Source organism: Canis lupus, chromosome 10, assembly GCF_003254725.2.
Source record: "Canis lupus dingo isolate Sandy chromosome 10, ASM325472v2, whole genome shotgun sequence".
Taxonomy (NCBI): Eukaryota; Metazoa; Chordata; class Mammalia; order Carnivora; family Canidae; genus Canis; species Canis lupus.
Window position 1 is genome coordinate 23,082,993 of NC_064252.1, and position 23,360 is coordinate 23,106,352.

Here is a 23,360-nt window from a genome sequence, read left to right on the forward strand (position 1 = left end):
TTATTTTCTGAAGGCTGGGAAGTCCAAGATCAAGGGACCAGCCCATTTGGTTCTTAGAGTTTTCTTCCTGGCTTCGACGTCCTCTCTTGGCAGACACAGTACTCTGATATCTATTCCTTTTCTTGTAAGGGCATCAGCCCTATCGGATTAGGACCTAGGGCTTATGACTTCATTTAACTGTTATCACCTCCTCACAGGCTCTTTCTCCAAATAAGGTCACACTGAGGGTTAGGACTTCAATATATGAATTTGGTGAGACACATGCAAACCATAACATTGTGTGAGCCCATAAATACCCTTTATCCTTAAGCAAGTTCAGGTTGGATTTACTGTCCTTTGGATAGATTACAGGCCCATACAGAGGGGACGAAGATGGAGGTGTCAAACAGGACAAAGAGGTTTTCAGCTAGTGCAACATACGGTTGCTCATAATAAAATAAGTATTATAAGTATGTCACGCGCTCCCTATGTAGGCATAAGACTGTAACACATGGTCAATATAACATAGTTGTTATTAGTGATGATCAGGTCAGTGAAGTAGATAATTCTGAACATTCACAGCACATTCTGCTGCTCCTGCCTACCTACCGCCAGATTTGTGCACTATTCTACAGCCTGCAAGGTGCATGAGGCCTCAGGAAAGTTACAGGGTGGGCATGCACGGGATGTGAGTGGGAAACAGCCGGAGTGGTCCTGCTCTGGACTGTGCAGAGAAGTCTGAACACTTGTGCTGCAGCACGTTTTCCTTTGCACCGCAGAAGTTTGTTATTTGTATTTTGTTTAGTAGTATCTCTCCTAATTTTTTTCTTTCTTAAGATTTTATTGGGGGATCCCTGGGTGGCTCAGCGGTTTGGTGCCTGCCTTCCGCCCAGGGCATGATCCTGGGGACCCGGGATCAAGTCCCATGTCGGGCTCCCTGCATGGAGCCTGCTTCTCCCTCTGCCTGTGTCTCTGCCTCTCTCTCTGTGTGTCTCTCATGAATAAATAAATAAAATCTTTAAAAAAAAAAAAAAAAGATTTTATTTATTGGGCAGCCCCAGTGGCCTAGCAGTTTAGTGCTGCCTTCAGCCCGGGGTATGATCCTGGAGACCTGGGATCGAGTCCCACGTTGGGCTTCCTTCATGGGGCCTGCTTCTCCCTCTGCCTGTGTCTCTGCCTCTCTCTCTCTGCATCTAATGAATAAATAAAATCTTAGCGGTTTGGCGCCTGCCTTTGGCTCAGGGCGCGATCCTGGAGACCCGGGATCGAATCCCACGTCGGGCTCCCGGTGCATGGAGCCTGCTTCTCTCTCTGCCTGTGTCTCTGCCTCTCTCTCTGTGTGTGTGACTATCGTAAATAAATAAATTTTAAAAAAATGTCTAAAAAAAAAAGTTATTAAAAAAAATAATAATAAAATAAAATCTTAAAAAAAAAGATTTTATTTATTTATTCATGAGAGACACAGAGAAAGAGGCAGAGAGACAGAGCGGGAAGCAGGCTCCCTGCGGGGAAAATAATTAGTAACTTTTGAAATAGGTGTGATGCTTCAGAGTCAGAATTGTGTCAATTGGTGTGGCTTGTGATTAGTAACATCTCTTGGGCCATCATGGTAGAAGCTAGAAGTCAACAAATATTTTGTGTAAGTTTCAATTTCATAATCAGCTTTGAGAAATGGAGATTCACAACTCCAATTTATTTATTTATTTTTTAAAGATTTTATTTATTTATTCATGATAGTCACAGAGAGAGAGAGAGAGAGAGGCAGAGACACAGGCAGAGGGAGAAGCAGGCCCCATGCAGGGAGCCCGACGTGGGATTCGATCCCGGGTCTCCAGGATCGCGCCCTGGGCCAAAGGCAGGCACTAAGCCGGTATGCCACCCAGGGATCCCCAGAACTCCAATTTAAATAAAATTTGGACTCCATTTTTGTGTCTTGCTCCTGAAAAGATTTACTGTACAGTAAGAAGAAATACTACCAGGATGCCTGGGTGGCTCAGTGGTTGAGCATCTGGCTTTGGCTCAGGACCTGATCCTGCAGTCCCGGGATCAAGTTCCAGGTCGGGCTCCCTGCATGGAGCCTGCTTTTCCCTCTGCCTGTGTCTCTCTCTCTCTCTCTCTCTCTCTCTCCCTCCCTCTCTGTGTCATGAATAAATAAATAAAATCTTCAAAAAAAAAAAATAAACACCTTTTTGCACTGAAAACATCTCAAGAATTCTTTCTCCACTATTTGCTCCTGGCCCACATCATAACACAGTTAAAAAACCAACCTTATTGCATATGCTACTCAGCTAATTCACTTAAATGCCTTCAGTTAACACCAAAGGCATTGTTTTGCAATAATACTCATATAAAGTTCAACGGGCACAGCAAAAAAGGACCAAACTTCTTACTAAATTAAGAATCCTACAGAGCAGAAATGTACTTGGAATTGGAAGTGGTTAATTTTACCCACAATGTGTCAGTGGCTCAGTCGGTTGGGAGTCGGCCTTGGGCTCAGGTCATGACCCCAGCGTCCTGGGATCCAGCCCCACAGTACCTCCCTCCTTTTTTTTTTTCCCCCCCGGAGCTCCCTCCTTAGCAGGAGCCTGCTTCTCCCTCTTCTTCTGCCCCTGTCTGTGCTCTTTCTCCCTCTCTCAAACAAATAAAATCTTTAAATAATAATAACACTAACAACAACAACAATTTCATCCAAACAAGCTGTAAATGGTATCAACTGAATTGGAAATCCTAGTTGTCAAAATTCATTATTATTACTATTTTTCCTGTAACAAAGCTGATGGCAGATACAAAGTACTAGAGCACGGCAGGAACGTTTTTCCTGTGCCCCTCACCAACTGCACTTTGGAAGTGTGAGCCTTTGCACACCAACATTGGGTCCCTGTGGCATTGAACAAATCCTCCGAACTGGTGCATTTTATCCAAACTCAGCTGAAAAATTTGGGATCCCCGGGTGGCTCGGCGGTTTAGCGCCGCCTTTGGCCCAGGGCGTGACCCCGGGGTCCTGGGATCGAATCCCGCGTCGGGCTCCCTGCGTGGAGCCTGCTTCTGTGTCTCTGCCTCGGTCTCTATCTCTCATGAATAAGTAAATAAGATATTTTTTAAAAAGTTTTAATGTAGGTATTCAGCAATGGAAGCACAAAAATAAATAGATAAAATAAAAAATCAGCCTTTGTGCTTCTTAGCAAGTCACAATTGCAAAACCGCAAACACAACAGTGAACCGCATCCCTACGAAAGCAACGTTAGAGCTCAAAAAAAAAAAAAAAATAGACCGTTCAAAGCCTGGTTTTGAGATTCTGCTACTTGCACTTAGAAACCTCTGCAGTGCTTCCACTTGCGAGAAAAACCACCGGGTTTGACCGAATAAATTTACATCTTTAATCCAAACGCACAGAGACTGAGAAGGGCCGCAGCTCGGCAGCGTCTAAATCTGGTGAATGGCTCAGGAGGATCGGGCGCAGCCCTCGCACCGCGGGGCCGCCCGGCGTCAGAGCGGAGTCCGGGCCTCGAACCGCCCGCTCTCCGAGCCTCGGCTTCCTTTTCCGGGCGGCGCGCGAGGAGCGGCTTCCGCTTCCGACCTGGCGCACGCGGCCCAGCCTCACTCCCGGCATCCCCCGGGGCAGCCGCGGGCGAGCCCGGAAGCACCGCCCCCAGCCGGCGCGCGTGCGCACACGCCAGCAGCGCCGAGCCCCGCCCGCGCCCCCGCCCGCGCCCGCGCCCGCGCCCCCGCCCCCGCCCCCGCCCCCGCCCCCGCGCAGGACCGCGCGTTCACGCACTCGCGCACGCGCCGCTTGGCCGCCCGCGCTCGGGGCTCGGGGGTTGGGCTCCCGGAGCTCGGCCTCCCGCCGCCCCGCGCGTGCCGACGCCGGGCGGTGGGCGGGCGGTGGGCGGCGGCCGCGGGGAGCGCGGCGGGAGGGCGGGGCGGCGCGGCGCGGCGGGCGGCGGCGGAGCGGGACTCGGCGCTGGCGCTCGTGCGGGCGCCATGGACGCCGACGCGGAGCCCGGCGCCCCGGGCCTGACTGCGGAGGACGGCGCGCGGGCCCCGGCCGAGTTCGCGGCGCTGCACGGCCCGGCGCTGCGCGCGTCCGGGGTCCCCGAGCGCTACTGGGGCCGCCTCCTGCACAAGCTGGAGCACGAGGTGCGGGCGGGGCGGGGCGGGGGCGGGGGCGACGCCCGAGGTTGGGAGCGGGTCTGGGGGTCACGGCGGGCTCCGGGGCGCGGGAAGCCCCTGCCGGGGCGTGTCGGTGTCGGGCGCGGCGGAGAAACGGAGGGGACTGCCCTCCGGTGCACAAGGAGCGCGAGGGCGGGGATGACCCGCCTCGGATGCTCCCCCCCGGCGGTGTAGACACCTAAGCGTGCCGCCGCGTCCCGGGCCCTCTGCTGACTCCCCCACACCTCTGAGCCCCGCAGATCCACCGTCCCCATTATGCAGTTGGAAAGACGGAGTCACAGGAAGAGGAAGCGAGTCTCCCAAAGTCTGTGGGACTCGGGGAACCTGACCCTCCTCGGGGGGCGGTACATGCCCTATGCATCTGTGTGGCTTTCACAGTTGGGGTCACAGGATTCTTTCGTGTCTCATCCTTTGATGCGGGCCCTGGTCACCCTCATTTTGCAGATGAAAGAAAAGAGAGGTTGTGGGAGATGAAATCTAAGGAAAAGGGCTCCCGTGCTTCCAGATTCTCTGCCCCGTCGTGGGGACAGCTCCCTTCTGCTCACCAGCCTTGTGCGGCCTGGGCCTCCGGCGGGGCTCCCCGCGGCTGCTGCAGAAGCCAGAGCTGTTCAGGGCTGGAGGCGGCGGGTGGGGTGGGCTGCTTCGCTGGAACGAGGCTCTCTTGGGGGAGGGGGCTGCCCAGGAGCCACGGCGGACAGGACAGGTGATGGATGAAGTGCAGCCCCGGAGCCAGGAAGAGGTGGTGGCCCGGCTTGGCCGCTCCACAGACCCCATCCTCTCGGCCAGGTTTTCTGTGTTAAATCTGGGTTCACCAGGTACCCGCCTGCTTGAAACACGCAGTAGCTTTTAAAATTCACACGAGGTCAGGGCCCCTCCATCTGTCCCTACCTCTTGTGAATTTCCTCCCCCTGCATGACTTGGCTTCCTTTCCACCAGTGTTTCCCGAGCACTTGGCTCTGGTCCCAAGCATGTGCTGGGGACCCCACCAGTCTGTTAGGTGAAGAAGGTCCTCATTCTGGGTAAAAGGCACATGATGTGGGAACCCCCTGACCCCAGCCCAGCCAGCCCCCGGTGGGCAGTAAACCCTCGTTTAGGCAACACTTGTCCTACTGAGCTGCAGTCTGTATCTGGAAGCCTGACAGTGGGACGCGGCCTCAGTTCCCACAGCCTCGGTGGGGATTGGGTGAGGGGAGGCTTGAGGTGAGCTTCAGCCAGAGTCAGCCCATGTGGGGAGTCACCAGACCGTGGAGTGCCCCCTGCCCTGGCTGCTGTGGCTCTACCAGGGGGCAGCCAGTATTTTTCCATGACCCTCCCTTGCCGTTAGGGGTTCTGGGCAGAGCTGTGAGTCATCACTTTGCTAGACCCAAACTTGCATCTATTGTTCTCAGTGAAACCTGCCCTGGCTGCTATGGGCCAGGTGTGGGGGAGGGCACCTGCCAACTGCAGTCAGATGCCTTCAGCTCCCCACAAGGCCAGTGACCCCGGTGCCTTGCCTCAAATCAGGATGGAGAGTTTTAAAATAACCCCAACTCTTCTTGCCGGCAGGAACTTCCCAGGTGCGACACCACTCCCCTTCGTTACCTCCTTAGGGTCTTCTCTAGTCCCTCTGGGAAGGGATTGTGGTCACCCCCATTTCACAGCTGGGAGGAGGGCAGGCCCTCTATCCCCAGGCCTTAACGCTGCCCCACTGTGCCCCCTCCCTCCCATATGATTTGGGGCTAAGAGCTGGGGACTTGGGGTTCTAAGTTGAAATCCAGGATGTGAATTTCAGTCCTCCAAGCAGCTCTGCGCTGGAGGGGAGATAGTCTCACCCCCTCACCCCCCTACCCCTGGCTCTGACTGCTTAGGGAGCCAGCTTGAGGCAGCTCCCCTTGCCTCCCAAGGAACGGGGCTTGCTCCACCTGTGCTCAGCCTTCCCCACCCCCAGCTGTGTGTTCCTGCCTGGGGTCCTTAAGCCACCAGCCCTGGCCACATGTCTCGGTCTTTCCTGCCAAAAACACGTCCGATCAGGCCCCAGCACCATTTACCTGGGCCTCACATGGCCCACCTTTGCCCACTGTGCTGTCTGCTCCCTAGCCAAGATCATGGCCAAGATCGTGAGTGGTTCGCCCTCACACCCCAGAGAGCCCACCTGCCCAGCACGAAAGCTGCTTGTGCCTGGATGGGGAGCCGGTTTCCATCGGTTGGGATGAAGTTTTCTTCTGTTAGGGTCGTGAGAAGTGGGTTTTGGGGGAGAACTGGCTTGGTCCCTGCTGCATGCCAGGGACTTTCTGTGCACGGTTTTATTGCTTGAACAGTGAGCTCTCCTAGAAAGTGGAGGATGCCTTCCCCGGGGAGAGACAGTCCCAGAAGCGTGATGGTGGTGGCAGGTGCTCACACAGCATTTGCAAGTTAGGCTCTTCTAAGCTTTTGGCATTTGTTAGTCATTTAATCCTTCCAACAACCCCCCCGAGGTTGGTTCTGATGTTCCCACTGTATGAAAAGGGAAACAGGCGCACAGCCCAGCTCCTGTGCCCACCCCAAGGGTCCCTTACTGACTTGTGGCAGACTCATAGTGCCCAAGTGGCTGAAGGGGGCAGCCTGGCTCCAGAGCACACGGAGAAGGCGGGCCTGGCTGCATGTGGTTGGCTCTGGCCTCTGCAAGGAAACGTAAGGACCCAGGCCCTTATCTTTCCGAGCCAGCACCTCAGGAGACACCACGGGCCACAAGTTGGGCGGACCCAAACTGCTTCTTGGCCATGGTGGCTGTGGGAGGCTCTTGGCCACCTGCTTTCCTTCTGGGTCGCCTCAGCTGGCCTGGTGCAGGATTGGTTATTCTGGTGAAATTGGCTCTTACATTCACTTCTGACGACCAGGGCTACCCACCGCCTTCTGAGACGCATTTCCCCACACAGCAGGGGCCAGGCTAGGTCTGATTCCACCCCAAACCTGCAGCCCCAGTTCTAAGCACAGGTCCCCTGAGCTGAGGGACTTGGGACAGCAGCTGGTGACAGTGGTTAGGCTGCAGTTCTGACCCATCTCTAGGTGCCTCAGTTTTCCTACCTGTAAGATGGGTAGTTGGGTAATAAATAGGTCCTGCTTCTCCCCAGGGGGTTACTTGGTCCTTGAGGCCAAGCTGTGATGCTCCCTGGGCAGCGGTCAGGGCTGGGGAGCCTGCCAACACCCCTGCTCTGGCCCTAGGTTTTCGATGCTGGGGAGATGTTCGGGATAATGCAAGTGGAGGAAGTGGAGGAGGAGAGTGAGGGTGAGGAGGCCCGGGAGGTGCGGAAGAAGAAGCCCAACCCCGGCGGCGGTGGTGGTGGCGGCGAACTCTGCTACAAGGTCATTGTGACCAGCGAGAACGGGCTACAGGCGGCTGACCCCAACAGGTAGGAGCTGAGGGCCACCTGCCGTCCCTGCTGTGGCCCTCAGGGCGGGCTCCCTTTTAGACATCCCCGGGGGCTGGCACCTTTGGGAAGAAGCAGCAATTGCAGGCACTCGTGTTGCCTGTGGCTCCCGAGTCTCCAGCTGGGCCCCACAGTAGCGTTGCCCCTGACACCGATGATAGCCCCGGGCGAATCACATTTCCTAGGGACCTGAGAGCAGCCTCCCCACATCTGACGGCCATCCCTAGGGCCCCACAGCTGAGGCTGATGCGTTCCGATTTTGCCAGTGAGACAGGAAGGATTTGCCTGGAGTCACAGCTGGTTAAGAGTGTGGGAGCGGAGTGCAAGGCAGCCTTGCTCATGAGCCCGGCTTTTCTGAGCACCTACCCCTGGTCCTGCTGGCTCGGAGTCTCTGGGTGGAGCCCAGGAAACTTGAACAGGTTCTCCCAAAGCTTTAGGCCTGGGCTGTGAGCATTGTGGTCTGGTTGATTCCTCAGCTGAGGACACCGCAGCCCAGGGTAGACAGGGCGAGTGAAGCCCGGACCCTGGGATTCCTGTCTCCTAGGGGCCAAGAGGTGCTGCCTTCAGCCACGGCAGCCCTGCAGGCCCGTCTATGAAACTTTGTTGGAACCTGGCCGGCCTCCTCTTCTGCAGGGCCTCCCTGGCCTCCCTGGCCAGCCTGTGAGGGGGCGGGAGTGGCCGCACAGGTAATGACAGCAGCCAGGTACCTCCACCCACGTGCTCTCTGACTCAGAAACTTCCAGGGTCACTTTCCCATTAACGCGGCCCCTCTGTTCAGTGCACCTGCTTTGTTCCCACCTGTGCTGCTCTGGGGCTCGGGAGCTCACTGCCCGCGGCACCCTTCAGCACACGCACACCTCCACCAGGCAGGTGCAGGAGGGATGCGGGTGGAGTCCTGGGTTTGGAGCCCCAGGCATTGGTTCTCAGCTCCACAGCCCTCCCTGCTCCCAAGCCTTCCTCCCTTTAGAGCTTTGTGAGTCTCCCCTGATCCCCAGACCCCAACTTCATCCTCTCTCCACACCTGCTGTGTATAGCACCCCTCATGAACATTGGCCCAGGGTCACTCCCAGGTGTCCTGCCTTGAAGCTTGGTTGTGTGTGTTGCATCCCGTGGTCATAGCCTCTAAGCACAGGGCAGGAATAAATCCACATTTGTTCTGTGTATGCAAACATCCAGTACTCAAAGCACAATGGAATAAATACTGCTGATTTTGCCGCCCAGCCAAAGAACTGGAGCGTTTGCTGTTCCCTTCATCTCAGGGGAACGGAGGTGAGGGCCACTTTGCCTGGCAGGGCTCTGGGTGGTGGTCTCTGGCCTGCCCTAGGGGGTGGGAGGGCAGGTGTGGCCTCAGGCCTGCAGTGGAAATGCCTGCCTGGTCACCTCAAGTGGCCTTAACCTCTTTGTGCCCCCGCCCCCCCACTTCCCGCAAAAACACAGTACTTGGCATACAGTCAGCATTCCCGAATGTTTTGTCTCCTCTGATTCTTGCACCAGCCCCCTGATAGGAGGTAGGGACCCCATTGGTTTTTGCAGAAACTGGAGAAGGGAGAGGAAGCTTCCCAGGCCATAGCAGTGGGCCTCTCCCTCCTCATCCTCTCCTGGGCCAGAGCCCCCTGCTGGCCCCCTCGACCCTCCCTCCCTGCCATACCTGTGGGGCGGCCTCACACCCGCTTTCGGCCTGTGCCTGCAGCATCTTCCTCATCGACCACGCCTGGACGTGCCGCGTGGAGCATGCCCGCCAGCAGCTACACCAGGTGCCCGGGCTGCTGCACCGCATGGCCAACCTGATGGGCGTAGAATTCCACGGCGAGCTGCCCAGCGCTGAGGCTGTGGACCTGGTCCTGGAGGAGATGTGGCGGTTTAACCAGACCTACCAGCTGGCCCACGGGGTGAGTGGGCCTGGGGGAGGCGGAAGACAGGGATGCGGGCCTTTGCTGCTCTGGGCCATCGGGGCTGGCAGGGTCCACCCGGGAGAGCCGGAACCCGGCCCCTGGGGCCCCCCCATTCCCTGTGGCCTCATTATGGGCCTGTTCCCCTCCCTCAGGCCGCCCAGTGCTGGGGACCCAGGTGTCTGGGGCCCTTTGAGCTCACAGGACACAACCTTGCCTCAGACCCTGGACTTGAGCCCCACGACTTGGCTGCCTATTTCCTGGTGCCTTCAGTTTCTGTCATCCCCCAAGAGCCCTCAGTGGTTCTTCACTGGCCTCCGAAGAGTTGTGGCCCTTTAGCACGAGTCCTCATGCTCATCACCACCCCTCCCACCAACCTCCCCTGATCCACCCTCATGCCCTAGGCCTTTGCCACTTTGAGAAGACAAAAGTGGTTTCTCTTGGTCTCTGCTTAAATGTTACCTTCTCCAGGGACACACCCCCCCACACACACACACTACACAGACAAAGCCGGACACATCCATGGAGCTGCTAAACTAAGCGCCTTAGTCCCTGCGCCTGTACCACCCAGGCAGCCACACTGTGGTCTCCTGGTATGTGTCCTAGTCGGCCCAGGATGGTCCCTGGGGCCCCCAGTTAAGGGGACTGGGGTGCATGTGGTAGACGCTCCAGGAGCTGGGTGTAGACGGGTTGTCATCTGGGTGCAGTAGGTTGTGGGAAGGTGCACACAGAAGGGGCAGGAGGCTGGACGGACCGGTGGACACGGTTGCCGTGTGTGCTCTGCCCACAGACGGCCGAGGAGAAGGTGCCAGTGTGGTACATCATGGACGAGTTCGGCTCGCGCATCCAGCACTCAGACACGCCCAGCTTTGCCACGGCGCCCTTCTTCTACATGCCCCAGCAAGTGGCCTACACGCTGCTGTGGCCGCTGCGGGACCTGGACACGGGCGGTAAGTCTGACACCCACCCACCCCGAAGGACACGCCCAGGCCCTGGTTTCCTGCTGCCCCCTCATGGGCCACGTGTCTTGATGCAGAGGAGGTGACCCGGGACTTTGCCTACGGAGAGGCAGACCCTCTGATCCGGAAGTGCATGCTGCTGCCCTGGGTCCCTGCCGACATGCTGGACTTCAGCTCCTCCACGCCCGAGCCACCCGATGAGCACTACCAGGTGTGACCATCCGCCTCCGACCTCGGGCCTTTTGGCCTGGTGGCTTCTGGAACGTTCTTCGGTCACCCAATATTATTGAACGCCACCTGGCTACTGTGGGAGGTAGCGAAGAGTTTGGGAGCATCTGAGAGACGGGGCTCAGAGCTCAGGCAGTGAGCCTCAGGGAGGTGCTTGTGGCCACCCGGCTCGGGTGCCAGCCCTGAGCCCAGACCCCAGGGGCCTGAGGCTAGGAACCGTGCCATCAGGGTTGGAGCTGGGGGGCACAGTGTAGCCTATGAGGCTTGGTTATGAATCCTGACTCAGCACTGTTTCCCCCTCTCCTGCCACGTCCCTCACCAGGGATGTGGAGACACCATTCAAGCCGTGTATGGTGCGTTCCTGGGCACACAGTGGGCCCTCAGCAGGTCATCGTTAGTGTTGCTGTTATAGGCCACAAGGGTGCTTTCATCTGGGGCAGCCTCCTCTCGGGCAAATTCGGGAGCCAGGGTTCAGGAGGCCCAGGACAGGGAAGGAGGTGGAGCCCCTGGGAACGGAGCCACTGGCAGACCAGGCTGGACAGGGGCAGGTCTGGACAGGGTGCCTTCCTCCTCCCTCCCCACCCTCGGATCTCCTGCCACTACTTCCCGTTGGCAGGTCCCAGTTTGGAAGCAGGCCGCAAGTGAGCCTGTGGTTAGTACCTATGGCCATGCTTGACTCTGATCCTTACAACATAAGCACTTAAGGTCCTATCTTTGTCTTTATTTTACTGAGGATGAGGAAACAGGCCTAGAGGCATTAAGTAACTTGCAAAAGTCAGGCAGCTGGCGGGACAGCCGGGGTCCAATACCGGGTGGCTGACAGCTGGTGGGCGGAGGCTGCAGGCCTTGTCCCCTTGTGTTGAAATTCCCGTGCCCCCCCCCCCCCAGCACATCAGACACTGGCTGAGTGTCTCGGGGTTGTAGGAAGGAGTTAGCTCCAGGGAGAATGGAAGCGCCGTGGGTGTTGGCCGTCCTGTGAGTGCTGTGGTTTGGGAGAGGCTGGGCGGCGGCAGTAGTGATGATGGACCCCCTGGCACCCTTCCTGTGAATTCCATCTCTGCCAGCAGTGATTGAACTATCTGTGCAGGAAACCATGTGGTCACTCAACGTGTTTCAGAGCCTCGTAGAGCACTGGCACCTAGTAGGTGCATATTAAATAGAGTGTGACTGCAGAATGGCTTAGGGACAGGGGCTGATCTTGGGGTGCTTCTAGCTGGCAAGCAGACAGGCTGGGCCAACCCTGGCCCTCTGACCTCAGGACCGCGGAGCTGGATTTACACTCTTGAATTCAAGTTAGTTGTGTGTGTTTTTCCTCTTGGGATGTTCTCTGCTGTCCAGAAGGAGGATCTGAGGCCAAACTTGGGGTGTCCCTGGTTGCTTTTCCTCATGTGACCCATCTAGGCCGGATGTGCTCGGGCCCCTGGGGCCACCAGTGTGAGTTAGCTATTACTGGATAAGAAATTACTCCAAAACAGAGCAGCCTCATACAGCAAACGTTTATCATCTTTTCCACTTTCTGTGGAACAGGAGATGGGGGTGCTTTTGACTCCAAGTCCCTCTCAAAGTGTCACCAGGCTGTCAGCTGGACCGCATCTCTGAGGCCTGATGGGACTGAGGTTCTGCTTCTGTGTGGTGCTCACACACCTGGCAAGGTGGCAGTGGCTGTGTTGGCAGGAGGCCTCAGTTCTGGCCCACCTGGGCCTTTGCGAGGGGCTGCTGGGCATCACCATGAGTGCTAGCTACCTTCCCTTAGAGCCCATGATCTGAGAGAAAGCAGGAGAAAGCCAGAGGGCCTCTTCTGAAGCAGCACACCCATCCACACTCTCCTGTGCTTCGGGAGCAGCTCATTCACTCCAGCCCACACCCAAGGGGAGATGAGTTAACTCTGCCTTTCGAAGGGAGGGGCACAGAATTCTTGGGTGTGTTTTAAACCAGCACACGTGGGATCCCTAGGTGGTGCAGCGGTTTGGCGCCTGCCTTCGGCCTAGGGCGCGATCCTGGAGATCCAGGATCGAATCCCACATCGGGCTCCCAGTGCATGGAGCCTGCTTCTCCCTCTGCCTGTGTCTCTGCCTCTCTCTCTCTCTCTCTGTGACTATCATAAATAAATAAAAATTTTAAAAAAATAAAAAATAAATAAAAAATAAACCAGCACACAGCTTCCGCTCGGCACAGCACTTAAGGGCTCCACTGGAACCAAGCAGCGCCCTCCCAGGACAGGCTTGTCACCTTCTTGGCTGCCTGGTATTGAGGTTTAGAACAATGTTTATATTTTCCTTTTGACACAGATGGGGTTGCTCAGCACCTGAGGAGGCTTGAGCCCCAGAATTCCAGGGGCGGGGTGGGGGGGTACCCAGAGGGCTCTGGCCATCACTGCACCTGTCGAAAGGCTGTGCCTGGGGTCTGGGTATGCCCCATGATGTGCCAGGACGAAAGAGGCGTGTGTTCCCTGTCTTGAACGTCTGTTTCTACCCTCAGTGCTTTTCCTTCTAGGCCATTTTGGAGGAAAACAAGGAGAAGCTACCACTTGCCATCAGTCCAGTGGCGTATCCCCGTGACCACGTCTTCAAGTGCGTATACCCCTTCTCAGCCCTTGAGGTGCCTCCTCGCTCCCCCAGGTTCCCTCGGCTCCTGGAACAGTGCCTGGCCCAGGGAGGGGTGCTCGGGGAGCCTGCTGGCTGCTATGGCCCGGCAGTGACGAAAGTGCCAGTCTTAGGATCATAGAGGGAGTGCTGTGAAAGTGGGATGGGCCGGGGCTCATCTGGTCCTGGGGTGAAAACGTAGCCAGGCCTGTGGGCAGGGAGTGGCTCCTCCTAAGATAGGGGCCTGGGCTGACAGTTAATGCACTGGGCGGCCAGGCTGCCAGGAAAGGCCATTCCCAGGTGTCTGCAAGTATGGACTGGCAGGTTATGTAAGGCCGGGCAGGTGAGCGCAGGCTGGACGCCAGGTGGAAGCAGACGCTCCATGATACAGGTGAGGGAGTGGGCGTGCAGTGCTGTGCCCCCTGGATGGAGAGCAGGCCCAGAGGCGGGCCCCCCTCTCCCAGGGCAGACTGGTGTCTGCCCCCATGAAAGTCCCTCCCCCTGGCCACCCAGACCCGGTTCAGCCCAGGGGCCCTTCCCGGTGCCCATGCCCACCGCCCAGGGTCCCTCCTCAGGATCAGGGGCCCACTGGGTCTGGCCCTCCTGCTCATAGTCCTGCCCTGTGCTCCGGCCACGGACTGAAGGCTTCATGCAGGCCTCGTCCTGGGAGGTCCCATTCATCTCCTCCCCTGGACCGCTGTCCCACGCTGGGCCACCCTCCTGCCTTCTGTCTCTGCCGCCCCCAGCAGATGTGCTTCCAGGCTCTGTCCTCCCCTCTGTCCAGGGCCAGCGAGGGCCAGGCAAGCAGCAGTGAGCACTGGTGTGAAACGAGGCCACATCTAGACCACTTGTCTTGGCCACACTCCCTCCCCTGCAGGCACCTGGGCACCAGCTGCCTTCTCTGAGGCCCGGGTTCTGTATCTCTGGGGGGGTGGTTGTGTCGGTCCTTCCTGTTCCCACGTAGGAGGCAGGCCTGTGTTTGTTAAACACTCAGGGTACCCCATTTCACCCCAATGACAAGTGTGTGTTGGGCTGTGACCCCATCTTACAGGTGGGGACCCTGGGGTTAGAAGAAGCCCGGTTGCCCCCTGCCCGGCATGCAGACAGAGGGCTGGGGTCCGCAGAGCTAGGACTGCAGAGTGGAACTTCTACTGGCTTCATCCCCCTTAATTAACATCTGCCGGGGTGGGGAGCATCTGAGGCCCGGGGCCATGGCGGGCCTTGGCGAGCGCAGGTGGGGCCCCAGCTCAGCCCCAGCTCTCCCTGCAGGGTCTACACAGACATCCAGCAGGTGCTCAGCCACCTCAGCCACCCACGCTTCACCTTCACCCAGAGTGAGGCCGACGCCGACATTCTCTACAACTTCTCCCACTTCAAGGATTACAGGTGAGCACCACCTGTTGCCCTCCCTAGAGGCTGCAGGACGCCCCCCTCTGCTGCTTATACCTGCCTCGGCCCTGCAGGAGGCTCAGCCAGGAGAGGCCCAACGTGCTGCTGAACCAGTTCCCCTGCGAGAACCTGCTGACGGTGAAGGACTGCCTGGCCTCCATCGCGCGCCGGGCAGGGGGCCCCGAGGGCCCGGCCTGGCTGCCCCGCACCTTCAACCTACGCACCGAGTTACCCCAGTTTGTTAGCTACTTCCAACAGCGGGAGAGGCGGTAAGGGCTCCCCTGGGCCCCCCTCACCACGGAGCCCTGCATGGGGGGACTCCTATAACTGTCACACTCCCCCTGCCCCCCCACACCACTCAGCCGGCTCCCCAGCTTCATTACCATCTATGTGCCAGCCTTGGTGCTAGGAGCCACAGAGTTCTCCGTGCCTTCGCTCAGGCTTTTCCTGGCTCCCCGGGGCCCAGCCCAACATCCCCTCTGCCACACCTCCCACTACTCCCTTGGAGAGTTTGGGTGCCCCTCTTCTAAGGCTGCCATGGTCCCAAGAAGGTGGGAGCAGGGCATAGCCTAGCCAACCCCATGTGCTCTCAGGGGCCAGGATAACCACTGGATCTGCAAGCCCTGGAACCTGGCCCGCAGCCTGGACACCCACATCACAAGGAGCCTCCACAGCATCATCCGGCACCGCGAAAGCACCCCCAAGGTGGGCCTTGCAGCTCTGGGTGCGAGGGAGTGAGGGAGGTCGGGACCTGTGGGGGGGGGTCACTCAGCTCACAGGTGTCTCTGAAGCCCCCACCCTACTACTTCTGGTGTCCTGGCCTGCAGAGGAAGGCTGTGTGGCTGTCCAGGCAAGTGGGGAGCTGTTCTCGGTATGTCTGACCTGAGTCCCCACTTGTTGCACCATGCATGACCACCCAGCAGGTGGGAGGTGGCCGGGCCAGGGAGCCCCTAGACATGGGTGCTGTAGTGATCCAGGACACGTCAGAGGTGGAGAGGGGGTACTGCAAGACACAGGGCACCTGGGCAGAGGTCAAGGAGAATGTACCCGTGGGATGATTGCAGAGGCAAGGCAGCAGGCGAGTCACTGGGATTATGGCTAAGAATTTGGGTTTTTGGTGTTTTTTTTTTTGTTTTTTTTTGTTTTAATTTTTATTTATTTATGATAGTCACAGAGAGAGAGAGGCAGAGACTCAGGCAGAGGGAGAAGCAGGCTCCATGCACCGGGAGCCCGATGTGGGATTCGATCCCGGGTCTCCAGGATCGCGCCCTGGGCCAAAGGCAGGCGCCAAACTGCTGCGCCACCCAGGGATCCCAGAATTTGGGTTTTTGTTTTGTTTTTTTAAGACTTTTTTTTTTATTTATTTGAGAGAGAGAAAGCATGAGTGAGGAGAGAAGGAGCAACATACTCCCCACTGAGCTGGCGGCCTGATGTGGGCCTCAATCCCAGGATCCTGAGATCATGACCTGAGCTAAAGGCAAACACTTAACTAACCAAGCCACCCAGGCGCCCTTATGGCTGAAAATTTGTATGCATTTTTTTTTCTTTTCTTTCTTTCTTTCTTTCTTTCTTTCTTTCTTTCTTTCTTTCTTTTTTTTTTTTTTTTTTAAGATTTTATATATTCATGAGAGACACAGAAAGAGAGGCAGAGACACAGGCAGAGGGAGAAGCAGGCTCCATGCAGGAGCCCAATGCCTGACTCGATCCCGGGACTCCAGGATCACACCGTGAGCTAAAGGCAGATGCTCAGCCACTGAGCCACACAGGTGTCCCTGTATATAGTTTTCAAAAACCTAAAATCTGGTGGGACCTTTTCATTTTTTTTTAAGATTTATTTATTTATTCATGATAGACATAGAGAGAGAGAGGCAGAGACACAGGAGGAGGGAGAAGCAGGCTCCATGCCGGGAGCCCGATGCGGGACTCGATCCCAGGACTCCAGGATCGCGCCCTGGGCCAAAGGCAGGCGCTAAACCGCTGAGCCACCCAGGGATCCCCTCATTTTTTTTTTTAAGATTTTATTTATTCATGAGAGACATAGAGGGGGAAAAACAGAGACAGAGGCAGAGGGAGAAGCAGGCTCCATGCAGGGAGCCTGATATGGGACTCGATCCTGGGTTGCCAGGATCCCACCCTGGGCTGAAGGCAGCGCCAAACCACTGAGCCACCTGGGCTGCCCTGCTGGGACCTTTTCAAAGTGAAGGTTGCAGAACTTGCCGCAGCCTAGACAGGGTTTGAAAAGACAGAGGAAGGAGCAGGTGCGGGCGCAGGTATCTCTGAAATGGGCAGGTGTCCCTGGGACTGGGCAGGAGTGTGCCTCTTTCTCCAGGATGCAGTGACAGTGTCTGGATGTCCCACAACATGAGCCCGTAGCCAGTAAAGATGGATCAGATGGGGCGAGGTTGGGGTGCCTCCGGGCGCTATGTCCTGGCCCAGGTGAGGGGAGAGCTGCCTGCAGCCCTGCGTCTGTATCTTCCAGGTCGTGTCCAAATACATTGAAAGTCCCGTCTTGTTCCTTCGAGAAGACGTGGGGCCGGTCAAGTTCGATGTCCGCTATGTCGTGCTTCTGCGGTCGGTGAAGCCCCTGACTCTGTTCGTGTATGACGTGTTCTGGCTGCGGTTCTCCAACCGGTAACCAGGGGACTGGCTGGGGGGCAGGCAACAGGGCCCCCCTTTATCTCGGGATCAGAGAGCCTTGCCCTGGAGCTCCTTCTCCAGCACGCACCCAGCAGGCGGCCCCACTGACTTGGGATCTGTGACCTGGTGGCAATTCTGGCCCTGCTGGCGTCCACCATGAGTGGGGACGTGAACAATGCTCATCACTGTCAAACGAGCATTAGCACCTGCGGACCTTGGTGACGTTGATCCTCCGTCAGGTGTCTTTTCAGTTAGCCAGTCGCTCACTCCAACCCAAGCTCTCTGGGGCCTCCCCTCACACCAATGTGGGGAGTGACGCCCGATGGGGTCCCTGTGGGGACACGGCCGTGCTCAGGACCCTCCCATGTCTGTGCGCTTCTCCTGTAGGCCCTTCGCACTTGATGACCTGGACGACTATGAGAAACATTTCACTGTCATGAACTATGACCCAGAAGTGGTGCTGAAGCAGGTAAGGACCAGGCAGGGCCCGGGGAGCAGGTTCGTTTGGAGGCAGGTGCAGACCCGGTCCTCACACCTATCGGCTTGTCTCCTGGGCAGGCAGTGTAGACCATCAGGAGCTGCCATCTGGTACCTGTGCTAGTCTCAGAACAGCAGCCCCGCAGCTCTGAGAGGCACACGCTCTGTGTGCCTGCGGCCTCCCCAGGTCCTAGGACAAGTCAGAGCCGGGTAGGGGGCAGGCCTCAGCTAGAGGCACGGAGCTTTCCGTTCAGTGCTCACCGGAGCACAAGGACAGGTGGGGGTGGAGGCATACGGTGCATGTCCTGGCCCCCCCGTGACAGGCTGCCGCTGCTGGCCCATGACCCTGCCTGGATCCCGGGCACCTTGGGCAGAGGGCATCAGACCCCTGCTGGCCAGCAGTGCACGTGGACCAGTAGGCTTAGCCTGGGCCGAGGCCGAGGCCGAGGCCGAGGCCGCCTCTGGGTGGAGGAGGGAGGAAGGAGAAATAGGCTCCCTCACGCCTCCTCCCTAAAGTCCTCCCTGGCCTGTTGGCTGTTTCAGGCCAACGGGAAGTCAGGCACACACACCCATCCCCTCACCCTCCCTGCTCACCCCAAGGCCTGCAGGTGGCCTCTCCCCAGCCTCCCCCACGGCGGCCACTCTGCCTCTCCAGGCGTGTTCTGATTCTTTTCAGTATGAGGACATCCCAAAACTCTGCAGATGATGGTGTTGCATGTATATATATGTTTTTGTGTAAATGCTCTCATATGGAGCAGATCCCTCTATGGCTTTTTTTGCTGAGCCTCATGTATGTAGATTCGTCATTATTGCTAACTGTGGCTGGAGGCATCCCTGCCCTGGGATATTCTTGTCATTCACCTGGTAATAGGCACACAGGTCATTTTTGGTTTTCACCATTAATAGATGTGCTTCATTGAACCCTCGCTGTGCCCGTCCTCAGGCGGGGAGGGGTGGGGGGCTGTGCCCACACGCAGCTGTTGCTTCTTGTCCTGGGCTGTGTTGGAGGCCAGTCCCGAGGACCCAGCGGGGCCCGGGATGTGGTTGGAAGATGTCTCTGAGAGAACTGAGTGCTTTCCCTCTGTACTCTGAGTGCAGCACCCCAAGGGTCACGTTTCCCCTGAAGCTCCTGTGTGTGGGGACGCCTGTCCCACAGCATGTGAACATTGGGCTTCCTAGGGAGCCCATGCTGGCTCGGCCTTTCAGGAAGAAACCCGAGCTTGCTGCCAGCTGGCACAGGTGTGTTTGGATGAAGTCTTGGCCCGAGGAGACCTTGCCATCCTCAGGCACTTTGCGCTGGTGCTGAGCGGTGAGCTCAGGCCCAGGCCCTGCAGTTACGGTCCAGGCTCTGCCTCCAGCACGCTGTTCTGAGACCAGCGTGGTGCTGTGTCCGCCGGGCCTTGCAGCCTGCTGACCCCTCAGCATTAAGTACTCGAGCCACAGTAGCCCTGCACAGAAGCGCTGGGCAGGGAGCGTCGTCCCAGTTCAAGGATGATGACACTGAGGCTCTGACAAGTAAATCCACTTGTCCTGAGTCACATAGTAAGATCCAGAGCTCAGACTCCGTCTCTCGTCTCCCATTTGTGCCCGTGATGGGGGTGCTGGATAGGCCATGGGCACCCTGAGGCTCCACATTAAGGCCAGGCTGGCTTTCCTGCTCCCTGGCCAGATGAGGCCTGGGCAGAGTTTGACAGGCCGTGTGTCTGTCCTAGGTACACTATGATGAGTTCATCCCTGAGTTTGAGAAGCAGTACCCAGAATTCCCCTGGAAGAGCGTCCAGGTGAGTGCTGAGCCAACTGCGGAGCTGGGGCTTCCCTCCTGGGCTGGCACTGGGCGGGTGGGGGTCTTGGCTGCCTCAGGATGATTCTGCTCGTCCCCCTGAGGCTGGCTGCAGTCCTCCCACGCTGGGCCTTGGGAGGTGTTGTGGAGGGGACTCGGAGCACTGTTAGAACAGCCAGGTGGCAATAGGCCCCACCTGTCCCAGAAGTTGCAAACCTGAGGGGACAGCAGGGCCACAGCTGGAAACCCAGGCTGGCCTCCGCGTCCTGGAGTGAGTGCCTCAGGTGCTGCTCTGGACCCCTTCATGCAGGGGGAGCTGGGGGCCCCCGAGCCAGGACCCAGGCAGCTCAGCAGTAGTCTGACGCCAGGAGGGAGAGGCAGGTGTCAGACGCTCTGGGGGCTGGTCCCAGCCTCAGCCGTGCGACCCCTGACCCTGCCTACTCCATCCCCAGGGTGAGATCTTCCAGGCCTTCACGGAGCTGTTCCAAGTGGCCTGTGCCAAGCCACCTCCCCTGGGCCTCTGCGACTATCCCTCATCCCGCGCTGTGTACGCTGTCGACCTCATGCTCAAGTGGGACAACCGGCCAGATGGTGAGGGGGCTCCCCCGCCCTGTAATCCAATCCACGCCCCCCTCCACCTGCCCAAAGCCGATCATCCAGCCCTGGCAGTGCCAGCCCCGCCCCCAGGGGACAGAGAGGCTTCTCCACTTCCTTCCCCTGGTCAGGGCTGCATAGATTATCCTTTGAGCAAATTCACCAGGGGATCTGGTCTGGGACGCACACCGTTAGGGGCAGCGACCTCCAGGGAAGGGCAGCGGCTGCGGCCGTGTCAAGACAGAGCTCAGGAGGGAAAGGACCGGCCCCATGCCCTGGCCAGGCGCCCGGGGCCCAGCCCACCCCTACGGCCTGCTTCCTGTCCACCCGACTTAGCACCCGGGACGGGGGTGGGGGTGGGGGTGACTCCCGGGCCCTGAGCTCAGCCCCTCCACCCCCTGGGCCCCTCCCGGGAGTAAGATGCCCTGTGCTCTTGTGCCATCAGGGAAGCGAGTGATGCAGCCCCAGATCCTGGAAGTAAACTTCAACCCGGACTGTGAACGGGCCTGCAGGTACCACCCAAGCTTCTTCAATGACGTCTTCAGCACCCTGTACCTGGATGAGCCCGGCCCCTGCCACGTCACCCGCCTAGTCTAGGTGCTTGTGGCTCTGCTGGGGCCGCCCGGCCATTCCAGCCTCAGCTCCCGGAGCTGCTTCTGCAGAGCCCCCTCCTCTCCTCCCTCAGGCGCAGCCTCACCCCGGAGCTGTCATCCCGGCTCCACCTCTGGGAGCTCAGGGTCCTCAGGGTCCTCCCCTCCCAAGGTCAGCAGCAGGGCCAGTCACCGTGTCCCCGGGGCTGAGCGCCAGGCCCTGCCCCTCACCATCTTCTGTGCTCAGTGAAGGGCTTTTCCAGAGAGTCTGATTCCTAGGCTGCTGCACGTTCTGGGGTGTTGGTGGGAGATGGGCTCTGGGGAGCACAACAAGTTTCCCCAGCAACACCCCATACATGAACAGGGACCAGACAGGCTGCTTCTCCAGAGTGCTGCTCGTGACTCCCATGGGGCAGGGGGTTGGGGTCCCACCCTGCACCCCCAGAACATCTGGGAGCCCCCTCTCCCAGACCCAGCCACCTTGTTCCCAATCTCGACCAAAACCTTTACCAGCAAGCTTCCCGTGGAGTTTCCAGGTCAGGAAGCCTGTGGCCTTTGGCTGCTGTCGCCTTAGCATTCGGCAAAGCAGGCCACCCTCCTGCCTCGGTGGCCCCAGCAGCCCCGGCCACCCACCGGGCACGGAAGTATCCCCACACACACCTGATGTCCCCTGGGGCCTTGGTGATGCGTGTGGGGGGCCAAGCGCCAGGCAGCGCACAGCTGAGGAAGAGACGATTCCAGGGAAAACTTGACGTTACAGGCAGAGGCCACCTTCCACGAGAGTCTAGAGTCAAATGTTGGGTTCTTGTTAATTTTTCATTTATGGAAGGAAAATATAAAAATTATTTCTGTAACTTTGTTTCTGAAATGTGGAGTCAGATGCCAGTGCGTTTTGTGTAGCCACAGGGTACCTGAGCCCAGGTAACAGGCCAGGTTGCCTCCCGTGGGGGGAGCTGCCTGCAGACGGAAGGCCCTTCCTCCGTCCTGGAGCAGGGGCAGCAGGTGTGTCTGTCGGGGCCCTCTCCCTGGTTCACAGGTGGCCGTCCTCGTGTGGGAAGGGGCCCGGGAGCTTTGTGGGGTGTCCTGTAAGGGCACTGACCCCCTCGAGAGGGCTCCAGCCTTGTGACCTGAGCCTCCCGAAGGCCCAGCGGGGCCTGTGACCATCACATTGCGGGTAGGATTCAAGCTAGGGATTTGGGGAAACACTCTGGCCACAGCAGGTTCCTAACCCAAAGCTGGAGTCCCCGGCACTGGTTCCATTCCAGAGCAGAAGGCAGCGGCACAGATGTGCGTGAGCGAGGCCCGCTCAGCATCGCGAGCAATGCCCAGGAGCCTTGGCCTCAGGAAGCCCTGACTGGCCCAGCACGCACTGCACTTCGGGGGCCTCAGGGAATGCGATTCTGGTTTGCTCACCCTGAGGATGGGGGTGATGAGGGGCGCCCCCTGGTGGTGACGGAGCTGAGAAACGGGCTGAAGCCCCACAACCTGCGGACGGGGCTTCCCCTGCAAGGCACGTCCTGTGCCCCTGGACGGTTCCCACTCCAGCGTATTCATCTGGAGCTGATGGTCCTGCTCATCCCCAGTTCAAACCCAATTAGTCAGGATTCTCGGAGCAGGAATGGCTGGAATCAGAAGACCACATGATCCCGGCTTTCCTTATTTATAAACATCCTTTTCCCCAATTCTAGATGTCCTTGGACCTCTGCGAGTGGACATCAGATGCCCTCCAAGAAGGGCATCAAGCAGGGCCCCCACCATCTCTGAAGACCAGGCCACTTGCAGTGGTGATAGTTCTTATCTGAGAGCACAGGAGCAGGGGGAGGAAGGGCATAGGGAGAGGAAAAGGCAGGTTCCTGCTGAGTGGAGAGCCTGCTTGGGACTTGATCCCAGGACTCCAGGATCATGACCTGAGCCAAAGGCAGACGCCCAACAGCGAACCACCCCGGCCCCCCTGTGTTGAGAATTCATCAAAACACAGAATTTGTATGAGTCGGACATCTGGAGTCGGCCAGGGAGTCACAGCCACAGTATTAATTGTACCAAAGTTCTCCAGAAACAAACAAACCCAAAAGGTAAAGCTTGAGCTGCAGATGGTGAAGTTTATTAAGATGCTCTGTGATGGGGATCCCTGGGTGGTGCAGTGGTTTGGCGCCTGACTTTGGCCCAGGGCGCGATCCTGGAGACCCGGGATTGAATCCCACATCGGGCTCCCAGTGCATGGAGCCTGCTTCTCCTTCTGCCTGTGTCTCTGCCTCTCTCTCTCTCTCTGACTATCATAAATAAATAAATAAATAAATAAATAAATAAATAAATAAATAAATAATAAATAGATGCTCTGTGATGATCCCCTGGGCATGGTGGCTCCTTCCTGGAGGCACCAATGTAGTAGAACCTCTTAGTTCCGGAGTCCACAGTGGCTGATGACCATGTTATGGAGAATCGGCACGCTGGTGAGTCACGCTGCCACCCTGCTGTGACCTCGTCTTATTTACCTTATGGCCAATCAGCTACAGAGGGAGGCAAATGCCCAGAGTTAAGAAGATTCCAGGCAGCCTGGGTGGCTCAGCGGTTTAGCGTCGCCTTCAGCCCAGGGCGTGATCCTGGAGACCCGGGATCGAGTCCCACGTCGGGCTCCCTGCATGGAGCCTGCTTCTCCCTCTGCCTGTGTCTCTGCCTCTCTCTCTCTCTCTCTCTCTCTCT

General features: G+C 57.9%; 1 protein-coding gene across 1 annotated transcript; it reads left to right on the plus strand.

The window, feature by feature from the left end:
- Window positions 1-3,873: 3,873 nt before the first annotated feature.
- On the plus strand, window positions 3,874-21,514 carry TTLL12 (tubulin tyrosine ligase like 12). Its single transcript, XM_025457315.3, has 14 exons — window positions 3,874-4,116; window positions 7,330-7,517; window positions 9,226-9,424; window positions 10,215-10,374; window positions 10,461-10,594; window positions 13,105-13,181; window positions 14,463-14,579; window positions 14,657-14,851; window positions 15,176-15,287; window positions 17,062-17,213; window positions 17,607-17,688; window positions 19,409-19,477; window positions 19,929-20,067; window positions 20,516-21,514. The coding sequence occupies exons 1-14, from the start codon at window positions 3,961-3,963 to the stop codon at window positions 20,665-20,667; spliced, it is 1,932 nt and encodes a 643-aa protein (XP_025313100.1). The 5' UTR covers window positions 3,874-3,960; the 3' UTR covers window positions 20,668-21,514.
- Window positions 21,515-23,360: the final 1,846 nt, after the last annotated feature.